Genomic DNA, 12,445 nt, shown 5'->3' with positions numbered 1-12,445 from the left:
TGCAGAGAAATTCAGGAGTATTGTTTGGTTAGATGTATAAGAGAGCTCCCTTTTTTGAGTGCATGGGGAGATAAGAAAAAGGGAAAGAACCAAAAGGAAGAAGTAACTTGAATTTTTTTGTACAAGGAGTAAGTGAATGTCTTATTTTACATTTGTGAGTGTTAGCAGGAGCAGAGTTTGGATGCTGGGGGAGGGAAGGAGAGGGGGAGGAGAATGGTCAAACTGCTGATGGATAGTCAGAATGAAGTGTTAAGATGAAGAAGCTGACAAAGGTGGCAGGAGTGAAAAGGTACGTTCATGAGCTGGGAATAAAGAGGGTAGCTGAAGCTTTTTGATTATCTGTAGGAGAAGCAGGATGCTATTGTATAGACTTGCAGTCTATACAGATTGGTAGTTAAAAGTAGAATTGTATTTTAAACTGTCCTCTCTCTCCTGTCTTCTCATTTTCACACATAAATGCCAGCAATGGACTTGATCATGCCAAATCCTGTGAAATTGGTTTCAAACTGGAATACCATGTGTTTTTCAAACAGTTGAGTAGTGCTTTTTTAAAAATTATTATTATTATTATTATGGCCCTTGTTATTTTCTGGGAGGTGGGATTGCTTGCTTGCTTGTTTGTTTTAATTGGGGAAGTGAAGGAGGAACTTTCCTCTGGTGCTTGATCTGTTCTCTGATGGATCCATCTTTGACTCCTTGCAAATTATTCCCGAGGACTGTGCCATGAGTGGATTCACCAAATGAAAGGGAGAGGTATATTAGATTAAGTAGCTCAGTCAGTTGTATTTCTGCTGCTTATATGGTGGTACTGCATGAATGCTGTTACAGCTGCTGTAAAAACATACTGTATTTTTACAGTATTAAGTGTTTCTTAAAGTATAATAATTTGCTGCCCTCAAGTGGTTAGAAACAGCATAAACTGATGTCCCTCAGCTAGTGTCACTAAAAAGTAAGGTTCTGTTTTGAGTAGAAAGCAGGAAGAGGACTAAGTGGAACAGAAAATTAAGTTACCAACAAGGAAAGACATTCATAGTGATTATAAAGGTGAGGGATCTGGAAAAGATGGAGAGGGAAAAGGAAATAGCTGACAGTTTGGGGGGGGGGTTGGTTTTTGTTTTTGTTTTTTTCTAAACCAGTCAATATTACAAAAGTACAGTAATTTTCCTAGTTTCAATTGCAAATGATTTTCAACATACACAAATGCTAGATGATTCAGAATAAAGGAAATCATTCCATGTTACACATCTGATATCTTGAAAGATGATTAATGGAAAGTTGCCCTCTGATTTTGTGTTCTGCAGTGTATCTTTTAAAGAAAAAGGTGTAATCTGGCATATGTTAAAAATAATGGAGTAATTCTGTACACACTTCTGATCTTTTTTGTTTCTCATAGCATAAATGTGGGAGTCTGATCAAAAGATTGAAGACTTAAAAACAATCATAAGGAAGAATCAATATAGAAGTAGAGATAAGTGGGAAGTGGCTACTGATAGAATATGTACAATAATAACCAAAGAGTCCTTTGGACTCTTCTCTTTGCCTTGTGCTTGCATTGCAGAAGATAGCAATTCTTGATGAAATGAAAGGACAGTGAAGTTGAAGCAGAAAGATGAGGGGAGGAGAAAAATGCAGAATGGACAGTCAACATGACACTAGAGGCTTTACTAAAATTTATCTGAGAACCCCAAATCTGTGTACAGTTGAAATTAATCTGAAGAAAATGTTTCATCTTGTTTTCATGTTCCATTTTTTTGTAAAGCATTTAATAGCAAGGCACTGATGGGGTGGGGAGTGTGTGTGTGTGTATATATATACACCTGAAAGAATAATTTTACATAACCATTGGTGATAATCCTGGAATCCTGTTGTACAGATTTCTCTGAAGTCTTCAGTTAGCGCTTAAATTGTATTGTCTTTTTTTTATTTATGGTTATTTTAAGCTATTACAAGTAAGCATATTTTTATCACTTCAGGTTGTGTCAGTTGCAGTTTTTCCATAGTAGTAATTTGCCTTATAATCCATCCTAAATTATGTGAAAGGATCCAGGTCTGCTTTAGGAACCTAAGCATTGCGTTTGATCACTGAACCATAGCCCAGTGATTAGAGCATATACCTGGGGCGGGAAGGGCTTTGGGCTCTGTTTAGCATAACTGAAGACTGTTAGTATAAGTCTTTTCTGACTTTGAGATCTTAGAATAATAGTGTGATATAATTGTGCCCTTCCTACAGTAATGTTCTTTCTCAGTATGTCTTTGTATATTGTATAAATGACAAAAATTGAAGCTGAAGTAAGGGTGGTCCCCAAATGTACTACTTTGTTTGAAGTGTGTATTACATTTCATTGTGTACCTACTAATGCTCAAAATTGAGCAGCTTGTAAAGAGTCTGTATCATCTTCAGTCTAGATGTTGGAGGAAAGTGAAGTCTTGCAGGACATAGGTATTAACAAAATCAACAAAAAAATCATCCTTTAGTAACCTTTAGTAACACTACTCTTTTTTGATGAGATCAGAATCTTAACTACTCTGCATTCAGGAAACAACTTTATTTAGATAAAAACCTTTCAATTGACTTTCAGTAATATAGAGTTCCCAGAAAATACATACAGTTACTTCAGCTCAGAGAGGTTCGTTTTTGAAAGATGCAAGCTAGATGATGGTGGCGACTGCTGAGGACTGAAAGCAAATCAGTGCCAGAACCAGAGATCAAACCTAGGAGTATCATCAAGTACAAAACCATCTCTTACATTACTTCTGTATTATTTTTTGAGGCAAAGTACTCTGTACTCTTTTCTGTCTGCTTGTCTGCCCCCCCCCCTTCAGTTTTTTGCTTGTCCCTTACCAGAATGTTTAGTTCTCACAGTCTTTCTCCTGATTTTTTTTTTTATTTTTTATTTTTTTGAGATCCCAGAGGTCCTTTCTGCCCTGTGTTGTTGCTGTGTCCTGGAAAGGAAGGTTCTGCTTATTCAGAACCAGCATAAATAATGAGCAAATGGACAAAGGAAGATTTTGCAGCTCCATGCTGTATAAAGATTATACAAAGAGGACAGAGAGCAATTTTTTTAACCTATTTATTTATGTGTGCTATATAGAGGTAACTTTGATTATCTGTTCAGAATCCTTGATAGCAATTTCTAGCAGAAACAAGAAAACTGGAAAGAAACTCTTTTGTCTGATCCAGAAGTGTTTTAAGTTAAGCTTGCCCTGTCAAGAGGCAGAATAAGAATGCCAGGCAGAATTGGTGCACAATCAGTATGATGCTTTAAATTCTCATACTGATTATTTTAACCTTTTCTGTGAAGCTCAGCCATTAAAATTTTTTTGTAACTAATCTCATCGGACACAAGTATGTTTTGCCTATTTAGGAATTTCATATAGATATTTCTTCTTAAGCTGCTAACTAAGTAGTACAGTTCAAAGCTATAATATAAGTAGTACAGTTCAAAGCTATAATATATCCAAAGAAATGAGTGCATAATTATTTTGGCAATTCCTCTTTGGTTAGAAGGTGCCCAGTAATCTGGAAAATGCTAGTATAACTGTCATTTATTACCTGAAAATCTGTAGGAATTGTACCACACAGAGCATCTTTTATTTCACTGCAGTACTAAGAAGTGGGTGTACTTATTCTAGGCTGTACAGGAGTTGAAATTTGACTTGTAAATTCCTGCTAAAGAACTCCTCTTTCTCCCCCTTCAAAAAAAATCTCACTAAAAAAATTGTTTTTGCTAAACGGTGTTAATTTTTTAATTGTTCAGACAGTTGACAAGAAAATTGACTAACTTGAGTTCCTAAGTATTTTTAATCTTGAAAATTTCTGTGGCACTTACAGTTTTTAATTAAAATATGTTGCCCAAAGGAAGCAGCAGAGAACTGACAATTCTAATCCTCCATATGACTCCAACAGCCAACTTATAAAGGTTAAGCTGGCAGAAAAGCCAAGAAAAATGAAAGTGAAATGTCTGCTTAAGTGATTAAAAATTCTTTCCTTTTTTCTGTACTTAAATATTCAGTATATATTGATATTTTTGTTAACGTTTCTTATGTTAAAACGCAGTTTTATTGGCCAGAGTACAATTTCAATATTTACGCTGTGTCAGCACTTCGGTTGCAGCTCACGTTTTGGGAGGTTTACAAGCCTTTATAGTGCTTAAACTACTAGTGTCTAAGATTTGCTTAGAAAAAGATCTTTGTTCTGTTTATGGCATGAAAAAAAGATCTGTAAATATTTGCATTAGGAGGTATATTGAAAAAAAAAACCACTCCTCTGTGCCTCTTGTTTAGTATTCGGTCCTTTGACTTTATACGAAGTGGTTTTTGTGGTTTTTATTGGAAGTATTGACAAAAGAAAGTTTAAATTCAGCTGAGCACATCTTCAGCCAGTCTGAATATTGAAATTGTCTTATAGCATGAAGCAATCATTTCTAATCAATTCACTGAAGAAATATAAATCCATGATTTTTAACCTAGTTCTTTAGGTAGGGATTCTAGAAAAATGTTGCACAAATGCCACATTTGAATATTCCAGCTTTCACAGTTTTATTCCCTTGTTGTAAGGCTCTTACTGCAACTTTTGCTAACCTATTTTAAATTTGCAGGGGACGAAAATAAGCACCTAACAAAACTGTGAGTGACGTCCTCGTGTTTGAAGTTTCATTGGCTCCTTCTTCTTAGTAAAGCTGAGACTACAATGCTCATAATGTTTCCACTATTCAGAGTTCATAGGTTCTTGACTGCCTAGTGTACTTTTTCAGATGAAAGCTTAATTCTGAATTCACTTCTACTCTTGCAATAAATCTGGTTGAAAAGGTCTTTGAGTTTCATTTAATTCAGTCAGCTTGCAAAAATCTGGTTTCTGTTGAGTTTCCTGTTTGTGATGCATTTCTGGGCCTGTGTACACTAGGATCACTTTTCCTTTTGAAGCAAGGCCACCAACATTGCAGCAATGGATACTGGCTGCTTGTAGTAGAGCTGAGGAACGGATTTGGAAATCTCCCCCTACCATCGAATCCCCCCCTTACTGCCCCCCCCCCCCCCGAGGTCAGATTTTATTTTAAAATCTATTTTGACATGCTGTTCTGCTGGGAAGGATTCCAAGAAAGAAACACTTAACAGTTTCTTTGGTCTCCTTTAAAATCCTCTTGCTCTGTATAGCTCAAAAGAGATGGGGAAACTCTTAACCTGTTTATCAACATTCATGTCTGAAATCCCATAGGTTAATGTGTGCAGAGAAGGATTTTCTTGGAGATAAATGTAATGACTGTAATTAGTTCTTGTTGTCTCTGCTGTAACTTGAAGGCGTTCAAAAGCCTCACAGTGATCTTTTGTTTGAACTTTGAACATGACTCTGGCAGAGTTTGGTCCAGAGACTGTCCAGAGGCAATACCCATATTCCATTACTCCTGAGAAACCCTATCCCTGTGAGAGAAGCTTTTACTTTAAAATGCTTCTGAAGGTTGGAGAAAAATTGTCTTGGATAGCCATTATGCGGATAAACAAGGGATATGTAAAACAGGATGAAGTTGTTAATTTTAAGAATGTGTAAATCTCCACATTGTATTGTGATGTTTTTCAAGCATACAAGGAGCACTTTACAGTATGCACTTGTTTTACTGCTGCTTTACCAGTACAGGTTAGAATACCTCCTTCTCCCCTTTACCCCCCCTCCCCCCAGCAGCTGAATGAGATTCTTTTGTTTCTCTGTTGTATTGTGTCCAGGTTTTTAATGTCAGTCATGTGAGCCCTTCAGCAATGCTAATCACTGTTTCTGACTAAACATTTGGACTCAAAGATTTAAAAGATGAAAGATTCCATTTACCAGATGCAAGGTACAACATTTGTTAAAGCATGTTTAAAGGTGGATGAACAGGCCCAAGCACACAGGGTTAGCTTAGACATGCATGTTAGAAAAATAATTTTTTGTCTCAGTTAAAAAAAAAAAAAAAACCACTCCTTTGATTGCCAGATTTATTTGAATTCTATGTCTGTTTGCCACTAATGAAGCTTAAATATGATTAGCATAGCTGAAAAACTACTGAAGATCCCTTTCTGGCAAGGGATTTTTTTAAAACCCATGTGATATAAGGCTTTAGGAGGATGCTTCTTTCAACTTATTCCTAGCTTCTAGAAATAGAAATCACATTGAAATAAGATTCTACAACAATTATGCAACAAAACCATGAACACCAAAATCAAAACAAAAATATTTCAAATTGTGATACTTATGTAGGTGAAGGAAAGTTAACATACTATCAGCTTTAAGTTTACATTTTAGTAATTAAATGCACAAAAATAGCCAGTTATAACTTTTGAAATATCCCTTAAATGGGCTGTGAAGATAGACGAGGGGTTGCTGAATAAGAGAAACAGTCAGAAATAAGATTTGTTCTACAAAGAACAACTGCACAAGCCCAGTACTTGCAGGCACTGGGATGAAACAGAAAATCTGCCTACACTCAACTTTTGATCATGTCTGATCTTGCGGCACCAATTAGGTGGAAAATTTTCACTGTGGACAGAGATCCATTTAAGGACCAATTTGTATGGCAGGAAGAGGAAATGAATTAATTGATAGTGTTTTTCATTATGAGTCACAATTAAACCATTTCACAGATGCTGAAGGATTGCTGTCTCTCATCATAGGTTATCTGGTATGAGCTTTCTCACTTGACATTTTATAGCCAGTGAAAACAGACCAAACTCAGGCTAGGGATGTAATGGCTAGGTGGCATCTTCCAAAGCTTGAACATTTAGGGTTACTTAAAATTATTACTTTAAAAAGTTTTTGTTGTTGTTGTTCATTATGTATAATCCATAAACTTCTCTTCCCATTCTGACTAGCCAAGTTGTATCTGCAAAATATATAAAGAATTATCTAGTTATTTTTATATTAGATGAGTGAAATCATAGAAGAAACTCATTCTCCACAGAAAGCATATGGCACACAGGCACCTGTTGAACTGTGTTTAAGAGGCTTAAGTTATAAGGCTTGTACTTTGGAGAAGGGGAAATGTGGTCTTCTAAAAAGCATTTTTAAAGTGAATTTGGTTGAGGGAGAAAAGTTTCTTCAAATTATTTTTGCTTTGTTTCAGTGTTGAGTGGGTTTTAAGGTGAGGTATATTTTCTTTCAGAAAACTGAGATGTGGGAGAGTGAGAAGACTGAGAAAGACATGGAAGAGTATATCTGGGAAAATAGCTGCTCTCAGAAAAATGCTTTGGATACACTACTTCGAATAAAAGCCTCAGAGAATGTCAGTAATGTAACTAAGGAAGAGCTTCTTGCATCTGAGGTAGTCAAGAATTACAGAAACTCTGTAGTTGCACTTAAAAATGAAGGTGAAACAGAAAATAACATGTCTCAGTATAAGGAATCTGTGAAGAAATTACTGAATATACAAGCATTACCATGAAAGCGGACTCTTGCAGGTTACCTCTTTTTGGAAATATACTAGTATGTGAATATTTCTATATGATATAATTATTCAGAACTGTAAGTGTAAAAAAAAAAAAGAAAAGAAAAGAAAGAAACTTGGTGATGAGAGAATTATAAAAGTAATCAGACAGACTTTTCTTTACTGCTCAATTTTCTTGTAAACATCAGTTTTGCTGTCCATGAATCTTTTTCTTTGAATAAAGTATCTTTTAAGTCATATTGGTGACTTGAACATTTCATTTCTGTGCATTCTTAGCTTGGGCTATCCTCGTTCAGTTCCGTTTAATGCATTCTGACTTCTCACATAACTTCTTTTGCCATATAACTGGGGACAACGTTTTCAAAAATATTCAAGTGACTTAGGCTTCCAGATTCCATTAACTTTTTTTAAGAGTTAGTCTCCTTTATTACAATGCAGTCCCTTTTGCAATGAGCATCTTAAGTAAGAGCTCTAAAGTTTCTAAATAGTTTCCAAATGTCACTCATGTTTTTCTCTAACTCTACTCCATGTCTGTAAAATAAAAGATAATATTAACTAAATGATTTAACTATTGAAATGAGGTGTTGGAGTACACTGTGCATGTGAGATTCTCAGTTATCATGAGGGCTATACAAATATTCTAAGAAAAGAGTACCTGTCCTATAAAAAAAAGGAGTGAAATAAGGCAGAAAATGGGATGCTAATGGGAAGGTAAACTAGCAGTTGTTTACAGGATGCCAAGGTATATGGAGAAAGAAAAATGATGACAGTTGCTGAAAAGTATCCAGACCGTTTTTAGTGAAAGCTGGTGACAAGGCAAGTATGTTGCTTAAATAGGAACAGACTGAGTCTTGGTATGCTGAGGCCTGCTGAGTTGTCTCTCTAATAAGCTCAGGCTTTGCAATGAAAAAATGTCTGTAACTTCCAACTTACTGCTGGGAAGCACAGAGGAAGAAATCATATGGAGGTTTATCTTTTATTTGGTAATTTATATTTGAAAGGAATTGATTTGAAACATTTGATTACAGGCAACTTTTGTTATCTTCTCATGATTAAAAAATAATCATAAAAATATCATCTTGGAAAGACATAACTCTACTCTTGCTTCTATTGTACCTTCCTAGCTTACTAACTTTTCAGCTTAGAAAACCTTCATTTTTCTGGAAGGAGCAGAGGGAGTTTTTGCTCATCAGACTCGAGAATTCTGCACCCCTATCAAGGAGCCTCTCATGTGGCCCAGCCAACAGGTGATTGAGGGGAAACAGTCAGCATAAGAATAAGAATATTGAAAACTGAATGAAGGTGAATTGACTTCTGAAAAGTCATCTTGTATGGCTTGATTCCTTCACTATTAGGGGCTCTCAGTGCTGCAACTTGTGTATATGTTTACATACAGCCAAAGAATGTATGTATTCGTACTTCCAAAAATGTGCAGTTTTTTGAAGGGTTCATTTTAGGTAGAGACCCTTTTCATATGGCAAGAGACTGAATTTAATGCAGGGTGTGTTGTTTGGGTTTTTTTTCTCTGTACAAATGAAAATTTGCTAGAGCTGTAGCTAAGATTGAATTTGCTCGTGTCCCGTATCACATTCGTAATTTTGCGTTCACTTACTTGGTACCTAATGGCCTGTCCTTTTAAATTTGTATTAATGTGAGTTTTATCAAAAGCTAAAAGGGGAGAAAATTTTGGCTGTTATCAGGTTGTTCCTTAATTCACGGAGAAAGGGAATAATGTCTAAAATTCTCATTTGGAAAAGTACATCTGTGTAATTCCTAATCTTTTTTTGAACAGCCATGAAACCAAAATCTTTGAGGAAGTAACTGCAGTTTGACTCAGAGAATGCTATGAATGGTGGAGGAGTGTCTGACTTCATTCCAGAGGAGAGATTGATTGTAGTATGTACATAAAATATGTTTGTTTAATTAGCTTTGTCATTGCTTGCATAAGAACTGGTTTGCTGGCAAGCATATATAGCTAACTTCCATTTTGCAATGGCATGTCTTGTACTAAATGCTCCAGAGTAATGCCCTTACATGCTTAAGAAACCTAAGACACGATAAGCTTGCTTTTCTCTATAAAATTGTCCATAGGTACTCGGGACCTATGGGCAGCTGATTTAGAAGAAAAAAAAAATCCTGTTTGCAACAGAGGGCAATTCACTTTCTCCTCTGTTCTTCGTAGACTTTAAATGGACTTGAGCAAGGTTCTGTATGAAAGTTGTAGTTGAATAAGAATTTGCCTTTTAATAATTATAATAATGGCTGGCAAGAAGGACAGCACAGCAAAGGTAAGTGATTTTTCATTTGATTATATCAGCATTTCATTAGCTTCAGAGCTAATTCATGAAAAACCTAAAATCCACAGGCTTCTGGAGTTCTCAGTGTACTGCTCAAGCCCAGCTTATCTATGTTCTACAAATGTTTCAAGAAATACAGATGGGATAAATCGTGGTGGTCTTTCGAGTGCCAGGACACCCGAGTGTCTCTAACAACAATGGATTTTTTTCTCATTGTAAGTATTTACTGGCCAAGAACAATGTTGGGACTAATTCATTATGGTCCCTAACCACATCCAGCACTGATCATCAGAAATTGAATCACTGTCAAAGGTATCAGTTTTCCAATAGTATATGGCTTAATGACCCGATGTGTATAGAGCATTTGGCCAGCTGGCCTTAGAAATCTACCAAATTGACCTTCAGTCTTGCTTTTTTTTGTTTTATTCCCTTCCTCTCCTTTCTGAGAAGCATTCAAGCAAAATTAAAAATGTTCCCAATTCTGTAAGTGGCCAATCAAGCTGCTAGAACCAAAGGCAATACCAAATTCAGAGTTGCATATATATATATATATATAAAATTTTAACTAGTGATTTATATGTTGTGGTACAGAACTTGTGTAAGTCAGTGGACTGGGTCACAGGTGGCCTGGATTGCATTTTTAGCTCTCTGTCATCTTGGATATTTCTCTCTTTTTTTCTGCTTCTTTTTTTCTTTCTCCCTCCAAACTATGTAAATGTTTGAGGGTGCCAGTATTTCTCTGTGATGTGGTGGGGGTTTTTTGTTTGTTTGTTTGTTTGTTTTTAGAATACCTAGGACACTGGGATCTTAACTTCAGTAGGAGTCCTGCAGTCCTTGATGATGTGTAATACAGCATATGTTTTAATGAATATAAACTATACATCTTTATATACATTCCTGTATATTATTCTTGCAGACCATCTCCTTGGAAACCTGCACTGCAGTTTAAAAACTGTAGAGTTAAAGCATAATAGATTTACAAGTTAAGCCACTCTACTGCACAATAATAAGTACATCCTTATCAATGATCAGTCATTAATGTGTCATAATATAAATGCACAACTCTGAAGTGTGCATCCCTCTATGTATACTTGTATGTCTGTACATTCTTCTGTTACAGGGAAATGCTCAGGTCTCATGTTACTTTTAGGTAGAAATGTAGATAGCTAGCATTTAAATCAAGAAGCAGGCTAGGCCCTTGGTGCATAAATTGGGAAGAAAGGGGGAACAAAAAACACATGTAATATCTAGAGGCATTGGCTGTCTCTATAGACAATTCTTGTACTGGTATTTACTGACCAAGAGGAACATGGAGCTAGCTCATGACAGCCTTAACCTCAGGCAGCTCTGTCCATCGTAGATTGAAACCTGAGCAGGAAGGCTACTATATGTACTTCTTTGAGGTCATTGTTCTAAACTCCAAGTAGCAGATGTCTCGTTTCAAATCCAAACACTTGCCCCCGCAAACTGGAAAAGTAAGTTTCTTACAGCAAAGAAAAAATAAGCTGTCTCCAATAGAAAAAACTTACACAAAGTAAGTTCTTGGCCATCTGGAACAGTCCTGATGCATAATTTTGCTGGTGCTGTTGAAGAGACTAACCTTTCTTTTATCTCCCATATAAACATTCCAAAAGAGGTTGAGATCTTGCACTTGGTCAAACTGGAAAAGAACTTGCTTTGTCAGTATTCTGGCTAATTTCTTGTATCTATAAACTACTGTAATCACTGGCATAAGATGCCTTTAGTAAACACTGTATGAGGAACTGTGGAGTAAAAGTGTTCATAGTTTCACTGTATAGTTTCCTGAGGTTGTTTGTCTATGCTCTATCACACTTTTGCCCTGTAAAACAGGGCTGTAGGTCACTAAGCACAATCTCTTGCTCTGATTAGACAAGAAGGCCTATACAGAGACACAATTCAATCTTAGGCAAGGAGGGCAGATGTTACAATTACTTCTCCAAGCACCAAAACCTGCATGTGACTAGCTATGTGTGAAGAGGTGGTAAACACCTGCAGGTAATCTCATGATTGCCTTCAGAGAGGTAATTTATACTCCTGATTACACTTTTGCCCGTTTTGATGTATTGCATTGATACAAGCACACCTAAGGGATAAATGGACAGTCGTCTGAAGAGGGATGTGCTGTTTGGACAAGACATCTTTCCACCTAGAAAACTTGCAGTTTTCCCTCATAACATATGTATTCACTTTCTTATGACTATCCTAGATTGTAATAAAGCAGTCCTGCTACTGTGCTTTATATAACCCTTTCTGCCTAATTTTTTTTCTGTATATACCAACAAATCAGAATAATTCTCCGGAACATGATGCCAAGTATTCTAATCATTTCATCCTGCCCCACAGTATTGTGCATGGAATAAATACAAATCTTCACTTCTCTCTCATCTGCTTTTTCTGGTTAATATTGGTATCCTAATTCACTGATATGAATTCACAGAACAGAGTTTTGAAGGTGAGTGAGTAGCAAAGGAACATGAAGTTGCTACCAAGGGGTGCACTCACTAACCTGGAGATAAAGAAACCATGGACCCCAAAGGTGATTGTGAATTGCCTCAGATCACACAGCTGATCAGTGATCAGATACACGTTACTCTTTTGAGAGGGGAAAGAGGTGAAAAAACACCTGTTTTAAGATAAAGGGTACATTGCCTATGATTTATTTCCATTAAGATTAATGCCTCCTTGCAAAGATTTTCATTTCTGACATCTTGAGGT

The 12,445-nt window shown here is 36.3% G+C and overlaps 1 protein-coding gene across 2 annotated transcripts in view; it reads left to right on the top strand.

Annotated features, from left to right (window-relative positions):
- Window positions 1–7,651, top strand: part of MRPS35 (mitochondrial ribosomal protein S35) — a 51,888-nt gene extending 44,237 nt beyond the window's left edge. For both annotated transcript variants that reach the window (XM_026089417.1, XM_026089416.1), the window contains one exon: window positions 7,131–7,651. In XM_026089417.1, coding sequence (XP_025945202.1) covers window positions 7,131–7,409 — 279 coding nt within the window. In that variant the 3' untranslated portion in view covers window positions 7,410–7,651. The remainder of the gene's footprint in view (window positions 1–7,130) is intronic.
- Window positions 7,652–12,445: the final 4,794 nt, after the last annotated feature.

This window comes from Apteryx rowi, unplaced genomic scaffold (assembly GCF_003343035.1).
Source record: "Apteryx rowi isolate R43461 unplaced genomic scaffold, aptRow1 scaffold_811, whole genome shotgun sequence".
NCBI lineage: Eukaryota > Metazoa > Chordata > Aves > Apterygiformes > Apterygidae > Apteryx > Apteryx rowi.
This window is presented reverse-complemented; position numbering and strand designations above follow the sequence as displayed.